Source organism: Podarcis erhardii, assembly GCF_964252035.2.
Source record: "Podarcis erhardii genome assembly, chromosome: 12".
NCBI lineage: Eukaryota > Metazoa > Chordata > Lepidosauria > Squamata > Lacertidae > Podarcis > Podarcis erhardii.
This window is the reverse complement of record NC_138513.1, coordinates 2,670,898-2,694,957: the sequence shown is the minus strand read 5'-3', so window position 1 is coordinate 2,694,957 and position 24,060 is coordinate 2,670,898. Positions and strand designations below refer to the sequence as shown.

Sequence of the window (24,060 nt, the reverse complement as noted above, 5' to 3'; positions counted from 1 at the left end):
TCAGACTGAAGTCCTGGCTAGTTAGGCATTCTTTTCTACAGTGCTCAAGCGCTTCAGCCCTCTTCCACTCCAGCAACTTCTATTCAGGAACAAATTTTTCAAAATACTCAACACTGAAAGAGAAAGAGGAAAGGTAAGGTAAGGGGGGGGGGGAAAGGTGTGCATTCTTGCATAATGAATAGAGGCTGCGCATTCAGCTCTTCCGATTGAAAAATGCAAAATGCTGAGTCGCTTGGGGAATGAATTATTCTTTAGTTTGGAATGCCCACAGGCTGGCGAATAGTAGTGACTTAACTCTCAGGAATGTTGCTTGCAATAAATATTAGAGAACATTCTGCTAAGTTAAAATACAATTTAATGGTAAGTAGTAGTTATGTCAGGAAAGTACAAACCTGGGAGGAGACGCCTGTCTTTGTTAAATTAGGTCAGAACAACATATAATTTTATTTTGTACATGTGTTGTTTTTTAAAAACAAGTCTTTCCTATCTATATTTTGGTAATTTTATTATGTATACTGTTGTTAAAGTCTGTTTGATTACTGTGTTTAATGAGGGCTTTACACCACTTTATGTAATCTGCTTAGCTTTTTTAAAATAAGAAATACATAAATCTTCTTAAATACAGAAAGTATAAACCAAGCTCAGAACTGTATTTCCTGTGATAGGCCATTGTCTCACAATTTAGACTTGAGTCCTTCTACACGATCCTATTGTTCCTGGATTGAGTGGTCGGTTTGGATGTTGTTAATGGGGTCCCAACCAAACTTGCAATTTGGTATCTGTGAGATGGGAGCTTTGTAGTTACGCATCTCTGAACTGGTCAGACCAGTCTGTATGTTAATGGCCTTAGCTGGTTTGAAGCACCCTTCAATGACATGGCATTAAGACAACTGGGAGGCGATGGCCCTTTCGGCAGGGCTAGGCATTCCCTACAAACCTAGATAGCATATTAAAAAGCAGAGACATCACCTTGCCAACAAAGGTCCGTAGAGTTCAAGCTCTGGTTTTCCCAGTCGTGATATATGGAAGTGAGAGCTGGACCATAAAGAAGGCTGATCGCCAAAGAATTGATGCTTTTGAATTATGGTGCTGGAGGAGACTCTTAAGAGTCCCATGGACTGCAAGAAGATCAAACTGATCCATTCTGAAGGAAATCAGCCCTGAGTGCTCACTGGAAGGACAGATCGTGAAGCTGAGGCTCCAATACTTTGGCCACCTCCTGAGAAGAGAAGACTCCCTGGAAAAGACCCTGATGTTGGGAAAGATGGAGGGCACAAGGAGAAGGGGACGACAGAGGACAAGATGGATGGATGGTGTTCTTGAGGCTACGAACATGAGTTTGACCAAACTGCAGGAGGCAGTGGAAGACTGGAGGGCCTGGCGTGCTCTGGTCCATGGGGTCACAAAGAGTTAGACATGACTAAATGACTAAACAACAACAACACCCCCCTCACCTGTTGATAGAATAGGCCTGGGGCTAGTCTTTTGCTTTTGATCTGGGTCGAATCAGGAAGCTTCAAAAGACATGCAGATTCTTGCTCTGTATGCTGATTCCAAAGCCATGGCTTCAGGGACCACCACTCCCATGAAAGCCTAATGGGAAAGCAATGCCTGTTTGGAGTGTCAACACTGTGAGCCCTTCTACATTACCCTCTAAATACAGTGCTACCTTGGTTCTCCAACTTAATCCGTTCCGGAAATCCGTTCCAAAACCAAAGCGTTCCAAAACCTAGGCGCGCTTTCCCATAGAAAGTAATGCAAAGTGGATTAATCCGTTCCAGACTTTTAAAAACAACCCCTAAAACAGCAGTTTCACATAAATTTTACTATCTAACAAGACCATTGATCCATAAAATGAAAGCAATAAACAATGTATTGCAGCAACAACGATCAATCAATCAATAGCTGAACTGGGTTCCACGCAGTCACAAAAACAAAAAACAAAAGCTGCAAAAACAAAAACACAAAATACATAGCAAAAACAGACAGACCTCAGCGTAACACTCAAAACAAAAGTGTGGCACTCAAATTGGAAGCATAACACTCAAAATGGAGTACGTTCAGCTTCCAAAAAAACTTCGCAAACCGGAACACTTACTTTCGGGTTTGCAGTGTTTGGGTTCCAAGTTGTTTGAGTACCAAGGCGTTTGAGAGCCAAGTTATTGCTGTATGTGCAAATAAAACCATGTATCCGAAAGATGCCACAGTCTCCATTGGCCTTTATTCCAAGGAAACAACCTGGGGCATCGGCTGGAACCCCTGAAGTCTCTCTTGCTGCTCAGAGATTGGGATGCATGCAACAATACATTCTTTTAGGATTGTTGTTGTTTAGTTGTTTAGTCATGTCTGACTCTTTGTGACCCCATGACCAGAGCACGCCAGGCCCTCCTGTCTTCCACTGCCTCCCGCAGGTTGGTCAAACTCATGCTGGTAGCTTTGAGAACACTGTCCAACCATCTCGTCCTCTGTCGTCCCCTTCTCCTTGTGCCCTCCATCTTTCCCAACATCAGGGTCTTTTCCGAGGAGTCTTCTCTGTCCTTCCAGTGAGCACTCAGGGCTGATCTCCTTAAGAATGGATCGGTTTGATTTTCTTGCAGTCCATGGGACTATCAAGAGTCTCCTCCAGCACCATAATTCAAATGCATCAATTTTTTGGTGATCAGCCTTCTTTATGATCCAGTTCTCACTTCCATACATCACTACTGGGAAAACCATGGCTTTAACTCTACGGACCTTTGTTGGCAAGGTGATGTCTCTGCTCTTTAAGATGCTGTCTAGGTTTGTCATTGCTTTTCTCCCAAGAAGCAGGCGTCTTTTAATTTCGTGGCTGCTGTCACCATCTGCAGCGATCATGGAGCCCAAGAAAGTAAAATCTCTCACTGCCTCCATTTCTTCCCCTACTATTTGCCAGGAGGTGATGGGGACCAGTGGCCATGATCTTCGTTCCTGGATTAAGCCCTTAGAAAGTACTTGCATGGGCAGTAGATGGCGCTGTGATCATAGGTGTAATCAAACCAGCAAAACAAAGGGAGAAAGCCAGTCCAAACTTTCAAAAGGGAGTTAAGAGGCCTTTTGCCAGGTACTCGCAAGGGTGTATTTCTCTGAGTGAGGAACACACATTCCAGGCAGTGCCGGATTTACGTATAAACTAAACAAGCTATAGCTTAGGGCGCCACTCTCTTGGAGGCCCCCAAAAAATTTAAAGGAAAAAAACCCCAGGATATACATTTCCAAAATAGAAGATAAAAAAAACAAATAAAATCAAACCTACATACAGCAACAGTGTTTTGTGTTGTGTAGGCTCCTATGATGTAAGTCAGGGGCTCCGCCTGCTGAATCAGGGCCTGATTTAGGTTTGATGAGGCCCCTAGCTACTGAGGGTAATGGGGCCCTAATAATAATAATAATAATAATAATAATAATAATAATAATACAGTGGTGCCCCGCAAGACGAATGCCTCGCAAGACAAAAAACCCGCTAGATGAAAGGGTTTTCCGTTTTTCGAGGCGCTTCGCAAGACGAATTTCCCTATGGGCTTGCTTCGCAAGACGAAAACATCTTGCGAGTCTTTTCGCTCCCCCCCTTTTTCTAAGCCGCTAAGCCGCTAATAGCCACTTAGCCGCTAATAGCGCTAATCCGCTAATAGGGGTGCTTCGCAAGACGAAAAAACCGCAAAACGAAGAGACTCGCGGAACGAATTATTTTCATCTTGCGAGGCACCACTGTAATAACAATAATAATAATATTTATACCCCGCCCATGTGGCTGAGTCTCCCCCAGCCACTTTGTCAACAACAAATTGTCGCTGTTTTTTGTGCTGAATATATGCTATATGGTCATTTACGGACCTCATATATATCTCAAGCCATTTGCAGATGTTGCCTTGCAACCAGTCCATGCAGAATGTAGGCACCCTACATATAGAAATGAGCAAACCAGTGATATTTTAGGGAGCAGGCCAGCCGGCTGGGCCCATGACTTCCATCATAGGAGCCTACACAACACAAAACACTGTTGCTCTATGTAGGTTTTATTTAGTTTTTTATCTTATCTTTTGGAAATGTACATCCAGTTCCCCCCTTTAAATTTATTGGGGGGGGCCCAAGAGAGTGGGGCCCTAAGCTATAGCAGGCATAAGCAAACTCCAGCCCTCCAGATGTTTGGGACTACAACTCCCATCATCCCTGGCCACTGGTCCTGTTAGCTAGGGATGATGGGAGTTGTAGTCCCAAACATCTGGAGGGTCGGAGTTTGCCTATGCCTGCTGTAATACAGTGGTACCTCGGGTTACATACGCTTCAGGTTACAGACTCCACTAACCCAGAAATACTACCTCGGGTTAAGAACTTTGCTTCAGGATGAGAACAGAAATTGCATGGCAGAGGCGGGAGGCCCCATTAGCTAAAGTGGTGCTTCAGGTTAAGAACAGTTTCAGCTTAAAAACGGACCTCCAGATCAGATTAAGTACTTAACCTGAGGTACCACTGTAGCTTGTTTTGGTTATACGTAAATCCGACACTGGTCGTGCCTTATATTTTTTGTTTCCCCCCTCTCATTATGCTGCCTAGTATTTAATTTTCTCAACAGTTGCCCACCGCCCTGAGAGCTTTCGGCTCAAAGGCGGTAGAGACGAATCTTAATAACCAAAGATGATGATAATAATAATAATAATAATAATAATAATAATAATAATAATAAATGGGCGGGAACTGCTCCAGCCCTTTTGCTCCCTCAGGCGGTAGAGACGGATCTTAATAACCAAATATAATAAATAATAACAATAATAATAAAATGGGCGGGAACTGCTCCGGTGCTTCAGCTCCCTCAGGCGGTAGAGACGACTCTTAATAACCAAAGATGATGATGATAATAATAATAATAATAATAATAATAATAATAGTAATAAATGGGCGGGAACTGCTCTGGCCCTTCCGCTCCCTCAGGCGGTAGAGACGAATCTTAATAACCAAATATAATAATAATAATAATAATAATAATAATAATAATAATAATGGGCGGGAACTGCTCCGGCCCTTCCGCTCCCTCAGGCAGTAGAGACGGATCTTAATAACCAAATATAAATAATAATAATAATAATAATAATAATAATAATAATAATAATAAATGGGCGGGAACTGCTCCAGCCCTTCCGCTCCCTCAGGCGGTAGAGACGGATCTTAATAACCAAATATTATTATTATTAATAATAATAATAATAATAATAAATGGGCGGGAACTGCTCCGGCCCTTCTGCTCCCTCAGGCGGTAGAGACGGATCTTAATAACCAAATATAATAATAAATAATAATAATAATAATAATAATAATAAATGGGCGGGAACTGCTCCGGCCCTTTCGCTCCCTCAGGCGGTAGAGACAGATCTTAATAATCAAATATAATAAATAATAATAATAATAATAATAAAATGGGCGGGAACGGCTCCGGCCCTTCCGCTCCCTCAGGCGGTAGAGACGGATCTTAATAACCAAATATAATAATAATAATAATAATAATAATAATAATAATAATAATAATAATAATAAAATGGGCGGGATCTGCTCCGGCCCTTCCGCTCCCTCAGGCGGTAGAGACGACTCTTAATAACCAATGATAATAAATAAATAATAATAATAATAATAATAATAATAAAATGGGCGGGATCTGCTCCGGCCGTTCCGTTCCCTCAGGCGGTAGAGACGACTCTTAATAACCAATGATAATAAATAATAATAATAATAATAATAATACATTGGGTGGGAACTGCTCCGGCCCTTCCGCTCCCTCAGGCGGTAGAGACGACTCTTAATAACCAATGATAATAAATAATAATAATAATAATAATAATAATAATAAAATGGGCGGGAACTGCTCTGGCCCTTCCGCTCCCTCAGGCAGTAGAGACGGATCTTAATAACCAAATAATAATAATAATAATAATAATAATAATAATGGGCGGGAACTGCTCTGGCCCTTCCGCTCCCTCAGGCGGTAGAGACGGATCTTAATAACCAAATATAATAAATATTAAAAATAATAAAAATAAAAATAAAATGGGCGGGAACTGCTCCGGCCCTTCTGCTCCCTCAGGCGGTAGAGATGGAACTTAATAACAAAATATAATAAATTATTATTATTATTATTATTATTAATAGTAATAATAGTAATAAATGGGCGGGAACTGCCTCGGCCCTTCCGCTCCCTCAGGCGGTAGAGACGGATCTTAATGACCAAATATAATAAATAATAATAATAATAATAATAATGGAAAATGGGCGGGAACTGCTCCGGCCCTTCGGCTCCCTCAGGCGGTAGAGACGGAACTTAATAACAAAATATAATAAATAATAATTATTATTATTAATAATAATAATAGTAATAATAGTAATAAATGGGCGGGAACTGCCTCGGCCCTTCCGCTCCCTCAGGCGGTAGAGACGGAACTTAATAACAAAATATAATAAATAATAATAATAATAATAATAATAATAATAATAATAATGGGCGGGAACTGCTCCGGCCCTTCGGCTCCCTCAGGGGCTCGCCTCCCCGCCTGCCCGCCCAGGGCGTCTCCCCGCCGGTGAGAAAGGGCGAGGCGGGGGCCCCGATCCTGAGGAGAATTCTCCTCCGGCGCCTGGCGGCGGGGCGTGGGCCTGGGAATGGCGGGGCGGAGGAAGAAGAGGCGGAGGCGGCCATTCCTTCTTCCCGCCTCCTCCTCCTCCTCCCTCTCGCAGCCAGCCGGGTCTGGAGTGCCAGGCAGGCAAGGGGCCCTGGAAGGCGCCTCACGCTGCCCGCCTGGCCCTGCGCGACCCAGAGGAGGCGGCGAGGAGGACGACGACGACGACGGCGGCTGCGGGGTAAGGGAGGGCGGGAAGCGGGCGGCCATGGGGGGGGCCCCCGAAACCAAATACTAGAGTTCATGGGGAAATAATAGAGTTCATGGGGAAAGTGCATGGGATTTTTTTTGGGGGGGGGGAGAAGGGGGCGGCGTTGTTTTAAGAAGCTCTGGGGAATTGGGGGGCTCTTGGGGGGGGGGAAAGGGGGGTGTTAGGGAAACTCTGGGGGTCCCTCTCTCTCCCCACTCAGAGGGGGAAATAATAAGAATAATAAGGGCGTCGGGAGAATGCGGGATGCAACGCAAGGCGAAGTTATGTTGTGAAAAGAAAGTCACTTTGCAGAAATGCAACAGTGCGCATATATATATATACACACACACACACACACATATATATGTACACACACACACAGTGCATATATATACACACACACATATATATATATATATATGTATATACACACACACACAACACAGTGCATATATATATATATACACACACACACACACACATATATATATATGTATACACACACACACACACACAGACACACAGTGCATACACACACACACACACACACACATATATATGTATACACACACACACAGACACACAGTGCATACACACACACACATATATATATGTATACACACACAGACACACAGTGCATATACACACACACACACACACACACACACACACATATATATATATATATATATATATATGTCGCCTAGACACCCCAACTTTTACACGGGAAGACACCCGAGGACACCAAAACCTGCATATATATATATATATATACAGTTACAGATAGGTAGCCGTGTTGGTCTGCCATAGTCAAAACAAAACAAATTCCTTCCAGTAGCACCTTAAAGACCAACTAAGTCAGTTCTTGGTATGAGCTTTCGTGTGCATGCACACTTCTTCTAATATTGGACAAACAGGCCAAACCTTACGCCAAAGAATAAACGGACATAAATCGGACATCAGGAATCACAAGACAGAGAAACCAGTAGGAGAACACTTCAATCTCCCAGGACATTCTATACAAGATCTCAAAGTAGCTGTTTTACTACAAAGGAATTTCAGAAATAGACTGGAAAGAGAAGCTGCTGAATTACAACTTATCACCAAACTCAAAACTATGGAGAAACCTGGTCTGAACAAAGACCTTGGATTCTTATCTCATTATACATGACAAAGCCATTTTTCACCTTTTCACCCCTTGCTTTTTCCTGTAAGACCTATTGCAGTCGTTAAGAGTCGTCAACAGGCTCATCGCAGCTATCTGCCAATCACCCATTCCCACCACCCTTCTGAGTAATACCCCTCCCCACCTTCTCACTATATAGAAGGGTCTGGAAACTTCTGTTTCAGTGTATCTGAAGAAGTGTGCATGCACACGAAAGCTCATACCTAGAACTGACTTAGTTGGTCTTTAAGGTGCTACTGGAAGGAATTTGTTTTGTTTTATATATATATATACACACACACACATATGATATATATGCATATATTAAACATATATATATATATTTAACAAAGCGACACACACACACAGTGCATATACACACACACACACACACACACATATATATATATATATATATATATATATATACACACACACACACACACACACACACATATGATATATATGCATATATTAAACATATATATATATTTAACAAAGCGACTTGTTGCTTTATCCTTACAGCATTCCCTCGTTGTCTTTCGCCGAACGGCTCTCTTAAAACGCCGATGTTATACTTTGCAAAATGCCACGAGCTAAAGTTATTTTGCAAAATGCAGCAAGCTGAAGCTATTTTGCAAAATGCAGCGAGCCGAAGTTACTTTGTATTGCATTAGATTGTTATAAGATGTGCATGTTTTGTTTCTTCAGCTTGTAAACCGCCTTGAGTATTGTAAGATAGAAAGACGGTGTACAAATGAAAAACGATGATGATGAAGAAAGTGCGATAGGGGTGCAGTATTTGCAAAATGCAGCGAGCTGCAGTTATTTTGTATTGCATTTAGATTGTTGTAAGATGTAGATTTTTTTTTGTTTCTTCAGCTTGTCAACCGCCTTGAGTATTGCAAGATAGAAAGACGGTATGCAAATTAAAAATGATGATGATGAAAGCGCGATAGGTATTTGCAAAATGCAACCTTGACACCGTTTTTCTTGATGAGAGAGGAGGAAAGGCTGCAGATCAAGATAACATAATTTTGTAAAATGCAATATTTATATTGGTTGCGTTTTGCAAAACAACATTGTGCTAACACAGTTTCTTTTCTGTGTATGGGTCTCTTTTTCCTTTTCTCCTTCTCCCTCCTGGTCTATATCTCTGCTGCGAGGGCACCAGCTGCTTTGCTCAGCCTCCTTGGCTCCTTCAACAAACTTCTCTCTCTCTTTCCCCCCCTGCTCACACCGGTGCTGGTTTTATTTTTATTTTTATTTCCTCCTCCCAAACCCGCTCCAGCAAACCACGCCAGAGGTGAGGAGCTGTTTTCGTCTTTTTTTGGCTCAGGTTTGTGTCTCTTGGCCCAACGCATTTGCTTTTTCCCCTTAGTTCTTCTTTCCTCCCTTGGAAGTCCAGTGTTTTGTTTTTGTTTTTAAGGGAAAAGTTCTAGGATCCTCGAAAAGTTTCCTTTTGCCATCTCAAGGGGCTTAAAGGGGGGGGGGGTTTGAAATTTGGCTTGGCTTCTTAAAAATTATTTTTATTGGGTTTTCAAGAATAAAATACCCGGTAGGTAAGCAGCGTAAGTTATCTTTTGAATTAAAGTATGCTGATACAGTTGCATTGCACTATTCTACTGCCTTCGCCCTGCAGAAAAAATGGAACTTTTAAGAACATTGTAAGCTCCTTTTAACAACTTTAGCTGGCTCAGAGTTGCTAGCATGTGAGTGGCAAAGAGGATCCTTTTATTATGGGTGAATGAGTGTGAAGGTAATTTCTGAGCAGCTTCCAGTGCCCTCTGAAATGTGTCTGGGTGGGTAAAAAAAGCGCCTGCTTTTGAGTAACGTACTTCTCTGTTTTATGGAACTAAGAAACATAGGTTCAAGCAGGTGTTGCAGATTAATTTTCAGCATCCCCGTCCCTCCCCAAATAGCAATTTGTTACTGGTTTTTATGCCTAGAAGTTTTTAGGGCCAGAATGCCTTTCAGGAGAGAAAAGTCCATGGCCATCTGCAGCAGCGTGCCTGAAGCCAAGCTATAAACAGGTTTCTCAGAATTCAGCACAGTCTTGCCAGGTTGCTGTTAGCTAAGATTATCAAGCCATTCTCAGGTGTGTTTTTCTAAAATCTAGAAAGCTGGCAACAGAAAATGTGTGATGGGGGGGTGGGGGTGGAAGTAAACTATTAGCAGTCTGTGTGAGTGATATTCCTCCAGTAAGCATCCCGTAGCCATTGCTGAGGTCCAGAAAGCTGCTCTTAGGCGCTTATAACCCAGAGGGTGACATAAAGAAAATTCCACGTTTCCATAGCTTGCTCCAAACCCATTATGGTTTTGATTAATCAACCTTTGCCAGCTTCAAGCATGTGGAAGAAGCTCCCTAGCTAGGGAGCCAGTTTCTGGAAATGATGTAAGGACCCCTCCATATGTCCTTTTTTATGGCACATGCATGATGGTTCGTGCTCATGATGCTATTGGGGCAGTCATACAATATCTCACTTTATTTTTTCCCCCTTTAATTTTTTTTTATTGGTTTTTCGAAATTTTACACATTTTCACTTTAACCCTTTCTAAACATTAAAGTAAAAGGTTCTTTCAAACCTTCGGACCTCCTTCCCTTCCTCCATGGGTTCCATATCCAAATAAATTATCTTCTTTTCTTTCTTTTTCTGCATCTGTTGTATACCCATAATTACCAAAGTTCATTTCACATTACAAGTGTCATTGTATCCCTGCCAATGATTTTAACTGTTTACAGTGGTCTCTTAAGTATATTAAAAATTTATTCTAGTCTTTTGAAAATACTTGATCTTCCTGGTTTCTGATCTTTCCTGTCAGTCTCGCCATCTCTGCGTACTCCATCAACTTGATCTGCCATTCTTTTCTGGTGGATACTTCTTCCATCTCTGGGCTAGAAGCATTCTCGCTGCCATCATTGCAGACATGAAATGTCTTTTGTCTTCTCTTGGTATCTCTTCACCTATTATACCTACCAGAAAAGCTTCTGGTTTTTTAACAAAAGTTTTCTTAAACATTTTCTTTAACTCACTATATATCGTTTCCCAGGAAGCTTTTACCACTCCGCAATACCTTTTTCCCTTTGCATTTCCAACACAGATTTGAACTACAGTGGTACCTCGGGTTACATACGCTTCAGGTTACATACGCTTCAGGTTACAGACTCCACTAACCCAGAAATAGTGCTTCAGGTTAAGAACTTTGCCTCAGGATGAGAACAGAAATCGTGCTCCAGCAGCACGGCAGCAGCAAGAGGCCCCATTAGCTAAAGTGGTGCTTTAGGTTAAGAACAGTTTCAGGTTAAGTACGGACCTCCGGAACGAATTAAGTACTTCACCCGAGGTACCAATGTAGTTCTGTACATTTTCACAATTTTACTCGGCGTTAGATACCAACGGTATATCATTTTCATACAGTTTTCCTTCAACAAACAGCATGCAGTAAATTTTAGATCCTCTTTCCATAACTTTTCCCATGCTGAAAATTGGATATTATGTCCAAAATCTCTTGCCCAGTGAATCATCACTGCCTTAACTTCTTCATCTTTTGCATACCATTCTGAAAGTAATTTGTACATTTTTGAAAGTACTTTCACATTGTTTTCCAATAGATCTATTTCAAACCTCAACCTCTGTGTATCCAAACCTTTTTTCTTATCTACTTTAAAGACATTGTTTAATTGATGATACTGTAACCAATCTGTTAATAACTCTATGTCTTCAAATGTTTTCAATTTTAGTTGGCCTTCTGCTTCTGTTAGCAAATCTTTATGAGTTGCCACTTACAATATCCCACTTTCAATACTGTTTACGCATGCAAAGATTTTGCAGTGGTCACTTCATCTCCAGTCAGTGCCTATCCTGACTTCCTGCTGAACTCCTGTAACTTCTTGTACCAATTACAATGCTGCTTGCCATTCATAAACATGTGGCACTCATCTTGTTCTTTATTCAAAAGCCTTGTTTTGTAAATGTATACATCTAGACACCCAGTGTTGAGAAACAGTTTTAGGTTGTGTTAAAACACGTTCTCATTATTTTTAAATTGGAGGCAGTAATCTTTGCATCAGCTTCAGCTTCCCAGCTAGAACTTTCCCCTCCTGTTTTTTAGCCACAATTCATTTATTTCAGGTCCTGTCCTTTCTCAGTAAACCTTGATTAGAATTCAAAGTGTAAAGCTTTCTTTTTTAAAAAAAATTTGAAGTCTATAGAAAAGTAGTATAGGATTATTCAAGAACGGCTTTTGACATTCTGGATTGAGTGTGGAAAACCCACAGAGAAAACAAAAACTGTTTTAGGAGCATGTGGTAAGGATGAAAGAGACCTAATTTCTACTTCTGTAAATGTAGGTGCTTCAATTGCTGCCTTTTTTATATTTCAGTGCTGTCTGAAAGTTCCAGAAATCTCCCACTTTCAAGAAAGATGAGGTTGTGGCACTGCACAGCGGCGGCACTTATTAGTCTGCTGTTCTTCTGGGTCCCATCCTCAATGTGCTGCAACAAGGCTCTCTGCGCAAGCGATGTCAGCAAGTGTTTAATACAGGTAGGAGGGAATACAGCTTTTGTCGCGAATGGGTAGGAAAGTACAGGTTGGCTGTTAACAGCATGAATTGATGTGATGAATAAGTAATCCTGAAATAAGAAGCAAAATAAAAATGAAGTTTGTGTCGGCATGAACGGGAGTTTTTGTCTCTACCTTTCTTTCAAATGTTCATTTGTCTTACAACAAATAAAAAAATCAGCCTTACAGTGGATAATATTGTGGAGTCAAACTGATTAATTAGATGAATTGGCATTCTAACATGCATTTCGTGCCTTTAATCTATTTTCTCTTCCCCGTAGTATGAGCTTATTTGGGCAATGAATGCAAAACCTGACCTTCTTTTCTCATAGTACGGGAATAGCCAATCCTCAACCAACTCAGACATATTGAAATCAATGAACCTAAGTTAACCATAGTCCACTAGCACCTTAGAGGCCAGCTAAATTTGTTCTGGGTATAAAGCTTATACCCAGAACAAGCTTAGTTGGCCTCTAAGGTGCTACTGGACTATTTTTTGACTGCGTCAGACCAACACGGCTTCCTACCTGAATCTAAGTTAACCATGTCCATTGTAGGACAAGCATTAGCTATAGCCCTTGAACTATACACGATGTAGGCTTTGGCAGATTTAGCTTTCTGAGATAAATGTTAAATATCTGTAGGAGACTGAATGTGCTGCGGTGAAAATAATGAAATAATGATGAATTGAAACTGCAGTAATGAAATTACTGTTTACCATAACAGACAGGTCGTCAGAAGTTGCAATTTCAGAATAGTAATGCACTAATTGAATATGCTGGGTGGTATTCAGTGCTAATCCTGGTCAGAGTAGACCAGGGGTGGCCAACTCTCTTGGGATCTACTCTGCAATCTACTCACAGAGTTAAAAACTGGCAGTGATCTACCCCCTGTGTTGGGGGGTTCAGGTCAAAGTTGTTGAGGTATTTTTTGGGAGGAAGAAAGCCCAGTTTTGTAGGGGTTCAGGGCAAATATGTTGAGCTTTTCTTAGGGGAGACAAACTTGTTGAGCTTCTTTGGGGGAGCCAGTGATCTACCGCAGACGTCCAGTGATCTACTGGTAGATCACGATCTACCTGTTGGACGTGCCTGGAGTAGACCCATCAGAGTTAATGGAGATCACTAATTTAGGTTCATTATTTTCAGTGGGTCTGCTAAGTTGAATACAGCCCAGTGAAAAATTATAGGATGGGCTAGCCACAGTGACTGGTGCTCTCCCAACTTCCTGGCTGGACTACCGTAATGCACTCTTTGTGGAGCTGCCCTTGAGGACTGTTTGGAATATACAATTAACACGAGGCCACAGTGGCCGAAATGTTAACCCGTGCAGCCAGAATCAAGTAACACCCCTTCTGAAATGTTGGCAGTGGCTCCCTCTGGACAGAATGCAAAGTGTTGGTGTTGACCTGCGAATCCCAAAATGACTTGGGGCCCAAATACCTGAATTAGTGCCTCGCCCTTGCTGCTCTTAGACCTGGAGGGAAGGCCCTTTTCATCATCACCCAGCCAGGAGTAGTGAATTATGAGTTGAAAACAGGACGGGGCCTTTTCCGTGACAGTGGCTATGAGGTGCCTTCTCCCTTGCTTTTGTCATTTGGGTGACAAGTAAAAATTCAACTTCCCCAGCCTTTGGGAAATTAATAGAAATTTATTCTCTGCTGCAAGTGGGAGAACTGAGGTCGTGGCTCCCTGAGCATAGGCTGATTCCCCCCCCCCCCCCGGGTTTAATCATTGAACTGAATTGGTTTCATTGCAGTGTCGTTGATGTGTGGGAATCATAGTTCCTAGAAATCAATGATGACCCAACATAGTTAAACAGGAGCGTTTCCACGATGGAATTCTGTTTCTTTCGCAAAGGGTAATCTCAGAATAATCCTTCAAGTTAACCGTGTGAGTTACCTTGAGGGCAGTCTGCTCTGAATCTTGTTTGTATGCGCAAGCTTAGAGAAGAGTGACTCACAAGAAGGACAAGCCCAAGACTTGCTAATTAAAGGGTTGGCTACACCCATCACCCTATTTTTAAAAATGTGTATTTAACTTGAGCAATATTAAACATACGATGCAAAAACTCTGATTACTTTGAATTGAACCCAGGGGTAATCTAGTCCCAACTCCTTGCAATGCAGGAAATGCTTATATGCTAGGTTGTCTTTATATAATTATATTTTTTTTTAATGAGATGAGGCAAGTGCTAAGGTTTTTGATATGATAATCAACTAATTCAGAAGAGACATTGTGTAAAGTGAAGGTGAGGTCATATTCAGTGCTTAGAGTGAAAAAAAAAACCTTAGTTAAGCCCATTTTAGTTATGCTGAATCCATGTCTCTGATTTTTTGTGTATTTCTGCTGGTGGGAAATGCCACTCCTATTATGTAAAACACAATGTGTAAAATAGCCATGGTAATAGTTGGCTGGCATCCATCAGTCTCGAGAGGCTGTGGAGTACCATAGTAATATACTTTTAATTTTGAAACTTGACACACTTCAACATTGCTGCTTGTGGGGGGGAAAGCATCCTTCAGTATTGCTGGCTATGTTTGATGGGTCATGCCTGGGTCCCTTTGAAACTCATGGAACATTCATATCTGATTTAAGAGGAACGGATATGACCAACGTTTTGTAGGTTGAAGATTCCATGTATAATGAAAGCAGGTCCCTGAACTCAATATGCGGGAAGATGATTAAGCAAGATGCATTGCTCTGAATTCACTCGGTGAAGTAGAAGAGGCTGCGTTCATTATACTGCCTTTTCCAGAATGTGGGAAGCATGATCTGCATAAATATTTATTTTATCAGCTCTGTAACAGATGTGAATGAGATCAACAATTTCTTGTGTTGAGACATGTTTCATTTGTGTTGTGGCGCTGGATGAGTCTTTTAAATATCCTGTTAGTCATTTCTTCTTCCCTGAGAACTTTGGCTTTAATAAAGTTCTTGGCAGTCTGCACGTTAACCCACAGATAGTTTATGTCAGGCTTCCTCAACCTCGGCCCTCCAGATGTTGTTGGCCTACAACTCCCATGATCCCTAGCTAGCAGGACCAGTGGTCAGGGATGATGGGAATTGTAGTCTCAAAACATCTGGAGGGCTGAGGTTGAGGAAGCCTAGTTTATGTGTATTACAATGAGCTAGCAGTGGGGGGGGGGGCTAGAACTATGCAATATAGCTTGAGTACATCTTACTTTATTTTAAACACTTATTAATATATATACTTGCACCGGTGAGAGTTTTATTAAATAATACATGGTAATTTTGCATAGTAGAAGTTACTGTGCTTCCAAATGGTAGTGGAGTCAAAAAGATGATTTCTGTTATCTGCGCAGTACATAGCAAACGTGCGATTAAATACAGCCCCTCTTAAATAATGGTTTGTGTGGCTGTTTTTTCAATTGTACAGTGGTGCCTCGCAAGATGGAATTAATCCGTTCCGTGAGTCTCTTCATCTAGCGGTTTTTTCGTCTTGCGAAGCAAGCCCATTGACAGCTTAGCGGATTAGCGGCTTTTAGCGGCTTTTAGCGGCTTATCAGCTTAGCGGATCAGCTGATAAGCGGCTTAGCTGCTTAGAAAAGGGGGGGAGGGGGGAAAAACCGCAGGAATTCGCAAGACATTTTCGTCTTGCGAAGCAAGCCCATAGGGAAATTCGTTTTGCGAAGCACCTCCAAAACGGAAAACCCTTTCGTCTAGCGGGTTTTCCGTCTTGCGAGGCGTTCGTCTTGCGGGGCACCACTTTATATGGATAAGGGCCTCTCCAGGCTTGTGCTTTATTGCAGGTGTATTTTGCAACATATTTTTGACATAATAATGCTTTGGTGGTGGATTTATTCTGTTCTATGATTTCCCCCCTGCCGCCACCCAGCCAATGTTACCACATTATTGCTGTCGGGAGAGTCTATAGTGCAACAAAAGTGGGGGGGGGGGGACCAAACCAAGCAGAATATTTGTTTCCTATGTATGTTCCTAACTGTGGTACTTGTGGGGCAAGGCATTTGTCTCCCGTGGTATTTTATGCACAGAACTATCTAACTGGTGTGTTGTGTTTCCAGGAGCTGTGTCAATGCCGGCCTGTTGAAGGGAACTGTTCCTGTTGCAAGGAGTGCATGTTGTGTCTGGGCACACTGTGGGACGAGTGCTGTGACTGTGTTGGTAAGGTCATTCGTTCTTTATCGCCTAATACGGCCTTGGCTGCTTCAGATACACCCACGTCCACTGCTTTGAATCTGTGGCTTTTAGGAGCCATGTCAATACAATGGAGCAGAGCATACACAGAATCCAGGGCTTTAGGGCAGTGGGTTTCCAATTGGTGGTCCATGGGACCCTCTAGAGCAGTGTTCCCCAACCTTGGGCCTCCAGCTGTTTTTGGACTACAATTCCCATCATCCTTGACCACTGGTCTTGCTAGCGAGGGATGATGGGAGTTGTAGTCCAAAAACAGCTGGAGGCCCAAGGTTGGGGAACACTGCTCTAGAGGACTGGGAAGTGGCTCCAACCCCTCCTCTGGCAGTTCTGGGGGTTCTCCATCAAGTCTCCGCCTGGAGGGGCCCCCTCAAGCGGGTCCCCAGCATTGGATTCAGGGAACCCTGCCTGCTACTCAGGGTCCTCGGCCTTTGGGGTGTCTGGTTCATCATGTCTGGCACCATGTCAGGGCTAGCCATGGCACTCGCCGAGAAAAAAGTAGGGTATACCCAATGAGCTAGATTTACAGTCATACCTCGTTTTACAGATGCTTTAGGTTGGGTTTTTTCGGGTTACGGACGCGCCAAAACCCAGAAGTACAGTGGTACCTCGGGTTAAGTACTTAATTCGTTCCGGAGGTCCGTTCTTAACCTGAAACTGTTCTTAACCTGAAGCACCACTTTTAACTAATGGGGCCTCCCGCTGCTGCTGCTGTGCTGCTGGAGCACGATTTCTGTTCTCATCCTGAAGCAAATTTCTTAACCCGAGGTACTATTTCTGGGTTAACAGAGTCTGTAACCTGAAGCGTATGTAACCTGAGCTACCACTGTACTGGAATGGGTTAGTTCCGGGTTTTGGCGGTCGCGCGTGTGCAGAAGCACCGAATCGCAACCCGCACGTTCTCAACCCGAGCATCCACTGTATTAGGGAAGAAGAAACAGCTCTGCACGTCTGTGTCTATGGTCCAGTTCGTATGTTGGAAGAGCAATGTAGTTGCTGCTGCCCTATGAGCTGAATCATGCTCTATTCCAGGAACTTCCCCAAACAGGAACCACAGGACTGAGGCGCATGACGTCGCTCTTCCCCACATCAAGGGTGACTTGTTCCGTAGAAGGGAGGGGGCAGCAGTGGTGTGTCAAAGAACTTGGTTGTTCATCCATCCTGTGTTCCACTTCACAAGCGTACAGTAGGGGAGATTAATTTCGCTGAACCACACTGTTTTGGTAATTCATGAATTGAGCCCCCTACTAGAGCCTGCCCTGTCCTACCGATTAAGTTTCCTTATGGCTGATGTTTCAGAGCCTTGTGGCTTATTTATGCAGTATTTCAGGCTGCTGTAGGTCAAACATAGATGATGTTGATTTTTACCATATTTGTATCCGACACTCTGTTCTCCTGACCACTGACCCAAATCCTGAATTTACACAGCCGAGGGTTATTTTGGCTAAATAGTCTGTTTTCATGCTGTCTCCCGGGATGCATGTGAAGTGGGGGGGGGGGGCGGTCATCATGTGCAGAAGTTAATGATTCCCTGCATCTCCTCCACCTTGGACCGGCCATCATTCAGTGCACCCCAGGGGGCAATGGCGCACTGGTTGAAAATGATTGGTGTAAAATAGTGAGTGGCCTGCAGAATAAATGGATTGTGACGCTATTTTTGTAGTTTAGCAGCCAAATACAACAAATTCTTCAGAATTTAGTTTCTACATCCTGTTACAGTCATACCTCGGGTTACAGATGCTTCAGGTTGTGTTTTTTCAGGTTACGGACCGCTGAAACCTGGAAATACTGGAACAGGTTACTTCCGGGTTTTGGCGGTTGCATAGAAGCGCTAAATAGCACTTTGTGCATGCGCAGAAGCACTAAATTGCAACGTGCGCAGATGCGCCACTGCGGGTTGCGAATGCTGCGGGTTGCGAACATGCGTCCCGCACGTATCACATTCGCAACCCGTGTGTTCACTGTACTTTTAAACTGTGTGTATGAGAGCACGTGTGCACGCACACACACACACACACACACACACGTTGTGTTTGGGAAAGTAATCCGTATGCTATTATTACCCTAAAGTAAGATGCTGGTGAGTTCGTACAGATGTGTTTTTCAAAGTGCATTAAATGAGGAAAGTGATACTTTCAATAGAGCTTTCATGCATATGGCATGGAGTATATTTAGCTATGGCGTGAAATGGAAGCAGTGTCTCATGTGTCATTGACTATGTGCTTATGTCACACCTTTGGCTAGTGAAGTTGCTTCTGTAATTCTGGCAGGAGATTAAACTCCTTTATTAAACAAAATTGCATTCTTGAATTGTGATCAAAGAAGCTTTGCACAAATTTGATACTTTCCCAAGAAAAAGTGATTTGTAATTTCATCCTGTGTCACAAGGAGACAAAAAAGGCTTTGGTGTCTGTGAGACAGAATAAGAAGCTTGAGGTTCATAGTGTGTCCTTCACCCCACCCCCACCCCCCAAAAAACTGCCTGCCCTTTTCCACCAGGCTTAAATGGAAGGTGATTTCTTGGTATTTTTTGCTACTTACAGCACATTGCAGTAATCCAGCCTTAAGGTTACTAGTGCATGTACTACTACAGTGTTGAAGTTATTCTGATCCAGATGTGCTGTTGGATGGAAGATGGTAAAAGACACCTTGTCTAATGGAAAAGCTTTATCCTGGAATATCTCCAAGCTATGTGCTTGCTCCTTTAAAGGGATTAGCCATGCTACAGACTCAAGCATCACCCAAAATAAGTACAGTGGTACCTCGGGTTACATACGCTTCAGGTTACATACTCCGCTAACCCAGAAATTTTACCTTGGGTTAAGAACTTTGCTTCAGGATGAGAACAGAAATCGTGCTCTGGCGGCACGGCGGCAGCTGGAGGCCCCATTAACTAAAGTGGTGCTTCAGGTTAAGAACAGTTTCAGGTTAAGAACAAACCTCCGAAACGAATTAAGTACTTAACCCGAGGTACCACTGTACCTGGAAGGTGAAAGGGGCAAGACACAGTAAAGCCGTGTATGAACTGTGTGAAATAAATAAATAGCCTTCAGGTCTTACCAGCGCTCCCCACTCATGAAGTTGAACGTTTCGCCTTTCCAAAAATGCTGCTTCTTATAGGTGCCTTTTCTTTTCATTTTGCTCACCTCCAGGTATGTGCAACCCTCGCAATTATAGCGACACGCCTCCCACGTCCAAGAGTACCGTCGAGGAACTGCACGGGCCGATCCCCTCGCTCTTCCGAGCGCTTACAGAAGGGGACACCCAGCTGCACTGGAATATTGTTTCGTTCCCCGTCGCGGAAGAGCTGTCCCACCACGAGAACTTGGTCTCCATTTTAGAGTCGGTGAACCACCCCCAGCACCAGAACGTTTCCGTTTCAAGCAACAATGTCCACACGCCGTTCTCCAGCGACAAAGGTAAGCAGGCTGCTGTGTGAAGACTGAGCTCTTAGAATTGGGGTTGAGTTTGTTCGTTTGGAAAAGAGAGGAAGGAAGAATGATGCGTTAGCTGCTGTTTTAAAGTACAGTGGTACCTCTGCTAACGCACTTAATTTGTTGCAGAGGTCCATTCTTAACCTGAAACTGTTCTTAACCTAAAGCACCTCTTTAGCTAATGGGGCCTCCTGCTGCTGCCGCGCCGCTGGAGCACGATTTCTGTTCTCATCCTGAAGCAAAGTTCTTAACCGGAGGTGCTATTTCTGGGTTAGCGGAGTATGTAACCTGAAGCGTATGTAACCTGAAGTGTATGTAACCCGAGGTATCACTGTACAGCCAAGCATTGTCATGGTTCCAAAGTGTGGGGCTATGTCTGGTCCATGGATTATGGTGAATCGCTGCCTACATTTGATTCCCGTGGCTTCCCTCAGAGAGTCCTGGGAACTGTAGTTTGGTCAGGGTGCTGGGAACTGTAGTTCTGTGAGGGTAAACTGTTCCTCCCAGGATTTTTTGGAGAAAAGCTTTAAAATCAGGGGTCAGCAAACATTTTCAGCAGGGGGGCGGTCCACTGTCCCTCAGACCTTGTGGGGGGGCCGGTCTATATTTTTTGGGGGGAGGGAATGAACGAATTCCTATGCCCCACAAATAACCCAGAGATGCATTTTAAATAAAAGCACACTTTCTACTCATGTAAAAACATGCTGATTTCTGAACCGTCCTGGCATCTGGGATTCAGAATTTTTCTTCTTCTTGTTTTCATCTTCCAAAAACTAGGGGCGTCTTATGGTCTGGTGTGCCTTATAGAGTGAAAAATACGATATGTTGTGGCTGCAACCAATGGGTCTTTCGAACTGATTTTTAATATTTAGTGTTGTGTTTACTTTCTCTGCTGTATCGCAGCCCAAGGTCTCCAGAGAAGGAGGGAGAGATAAATAGATAAGAGCAGGCATCCCCAAACTCGGCCCTCCAGGTGTTTTGGGACTCCAACTCCCATCATCCCTAGCTAACAGGACCAGTGGTCAGGGATGATGGGAATTGTGGTCCCAAAACATCTGGAGGGCCGAGTTTGGGGGTGCCTGGATAAGAGTGTGCAGAGCAGAAGGAGACAATGGTTATTCCGATTTTGCTACTGCAATAATTCCACACGGGACATACCGTATTTTTCGCTTTATAAGACACACTTTCCCCCTCCTAAATAGTAAGGGGAAATGTGTGGGCGTCTTATGGAGCGAATGCAGGCGGGAGGCTCTGCTCAGCGCTCCCTTTAAAGAGCCGCATGGAGCGTGTGTGCGGCTCTTGGGGGCTTTTCCCCGAGGAGGGAGAAGGGCAGCCTGTCAATCCCTTCTCCCTCCTCAGGGAAAAGCCCCCCAAGAGCCGCACACACGCTCACACACTCTTTAAAGGGAGCGCGGCTCTTGGGGGAGCCTTAGCCGCACACAGCCTCTCCCGGGCAGGGGATGAAGGCTCCTCTTGCCTGGGAGAGGCTGCGCGCGGCTATCCCATAAACCAGGACAGCCAGTGGGATCGCTGCGCTGCTATCCCGCTTGCTGTCCTGGTTTCTGGGATTCAGAATATTCCCCCCCCCCCCTGTTTTCCTCTTCCAAAAACTAGGTGCATCTATGGTCTGGTGCGTCTTATAGAGTGAAAAATACGGGACTTTATTTTAAACGTTATTTCAAAACTGACAGGTGTGTTTGGATCAAGGAAAAAAGCTGTTCCATTCACCCTGAATTAAGCTGAAAATTAAGTTATTGGTTCCATTGTCTGAATGATTGGCAGCTTGAGCTTTTCTCAGCAGACTAAAGTGCCTTTCTCGCTCTCTTCGTTTAGAAACCACTTGCACGGTGGTTTACTTCGACGACTGCATGTCGGTGCATCAGTGCAAGAGCTCCTGCGAATCTATGGGAGCATCAAAATACCGATGGTTTCACAACGCCTGCTGCGAATGTATTGGACCAGAGTGTATAGACTATGGCAGCAAAACTGTAAGATGCACAAATTGTATGTTCTGAAGCCAGAAGCTGCATCTCTTTCTTTTTTTTTTCATAGACACCAAAGTTATTTTTTTATTGATAAAGATTGAGCTTGGGAGGATTGCTTGAGAATGGAATAGTTGCAACGCAGAGGAGATGTACAAAATCTTAAAACCTGTAATTCCAACCCCGCTCCCTCTAAATAAGGTAATACAGTGTTAACTAGCAAATGTGTGTTAAATGTGTGTCTTAAAATATTAACCAGGCTTATTAGAGTTTTCTTTGATTTGAATATGCCAACTTATGTACAGGATTGTCTTGTTGAGGAGGGGAGCATGAAGCTTCACAGAAATTGCAACTAGATCCAGAAATCTATAAACTCTGGAATTTCCCCAAAATTTCAGATTTGGACTGGCATGTAGCTTGATGCAGTGTGACACACAGATTTTTATCATGATAGGTATTTTTGAAAGTAGGATGGCAATTACATGAAAGTCTCCATCCATCACCATTTGCTTAAAAGAAGGAAAGAATCAATATTTTTTAGATCAAAATATGTGTCCTCTTCTTTGTTTCTTGCTCTAGTTCAAAAAAGAGAACATCCATTAATTGAAAATTAAAATATAAATCATAGTGAACTCAGAAATAACTGATATGTAAGCGGCAAGGAAGAGATTTGGACGAAATGCGGTTGTGTCAGGATCTTTTGCTATTTTTCTTTATTATGTACAAATCTTACTGAGGCTCAATAAAGTATATTTTTAAAAGCCAGCTAATTCTATTTTTATAAAATTTATATACTTGACTCTTTGTGTTTTGCCCTCTTTTCTACTGTAGCTTTTAATAATATACTGTTTAGAGTTAACGAGTTCGCCGAGTCACCATTGGCAATCCTTACATGGAAACCGTAGATTCTTAGACTCACAGAATTGTAGAGGTGGAAGAGTCAGATTTCACACGCAGGCATTTTGTACATAATCCTAGGAAACATATATGTTGCACAGGGGGAGAATGCTTCTATTATCCAGAAGTGTTTTACCAGTAAAACGGTTGGTTCTCTTAATTTTGAGCCAACAATCAGCCAATATGCAGAGTTGGCATCTGTCAAGACAGTAGAAGATTTCTTGATTTTTAAATTGCTTTGGTACCAATCCAACCCACCCTGCTACTTGTTGCCTTAAGAATTTGGGACTGACCGGTTGTCTAGAATTGGTTGGCTTCTGTCTCAGGAGACAATGGAGGAGTGCACATTTGTGGGTGGAGTCAGACCATTGAAGAGTTACAGCACCTGCTGTGGCCGTAGAGACCGATACAGGAGAGACATGTTTTGTTGCAGCTGGGGAAGATGGAGGCGTCCGGTTGCGCTGCTGCAGACGCACCAGGCCATTTCTTCTCTGCTCTCTTCCAAGCGGTCATTCCTCCTCTGGTCACACCACCTGACTGTCTCCAGCCACTGTTACCCAAAGAGTTCTGGGAACTGTAGTTTTTTAGGGATGTATACACACAATGCATTTAGAACACATTCCCCCCCTCAAAGAATCCCAGGAGCTGTAGTTTACTCCCTACAGAACTACCATTCCCAGCACCCTTAACAAACTATAGCTCCCAGAAATATTTTTTTGTGGTGGACGCGTGTATGGTGTAAACACAGCCTCGGTCTTGCCCTTATTGTTTTTAAACCAATGTAATTCTTTCTGTTGCACGTCCATAAATCCTGAGACCTTATGTGAAAGGCAATTCATAAATCAACAAAAATTACGCCACCGCTTCCTTGAAAGAAGAATCTCTTTTTTCTGTCTTGGAATGTTTCCTATTCTGCAATAAATGATCTTGCAGATCAATAACGAGTTGCATTTAGCCTATTCATTTTTCCCTATTTAGCCTATT

The 24,060-nt window shown here is 43.0% G+C and overlaps 1 protein-coding gene across 3 annotated transcripts; it reads left to right on the top strand.

Annotated features, from left to right (window-relative positions):
• The first annotated feature begins 6,728 nt into the window (after window positions 1-6,728).
• TWSG1 (twisted gastrulation BMP signaling modulator 1) lies at window positions 6,729-23,703 on the top strand. Of its 3 annotated transcripts, none has more exons than XM_081834533.1 (5): window positions 6,729-6,855; window positions 12,413-12,573; window positions 16,634-16,733; window positions 19,916-20,182; window positions 22,031-23,703. In XM_081834533.1, exons 2-5 carry the CDS (start codon window positions 12,454-12,456, stop codon window positions 22,210-22,212), a joined length of 669 nt encoding a protein of 222 aa, XP_081690659.1. In that variant the 5' UTR covers window positions 6,729-6,855; window positions 12,413-12,453; the 3' UTR covers window positions 22,213-23,703. The 3 variants fall into 3 exon arrangements, with proteins under 3 accessions (XP_081690659.1, XP_081690658.1, XP_081690657.1); XM_081834532.1 differs by lacking the exon at window positions 6,729-6,855 and adding an exon at window positions 9,125-9,335; XM_081834531.1 differs by lacking the exon at window positions 6,729-6,855 and adding an exon at window positions 9,125-9,368.
• Window positions 23,704-24,060: the final 357 nt, after the last annotated feature.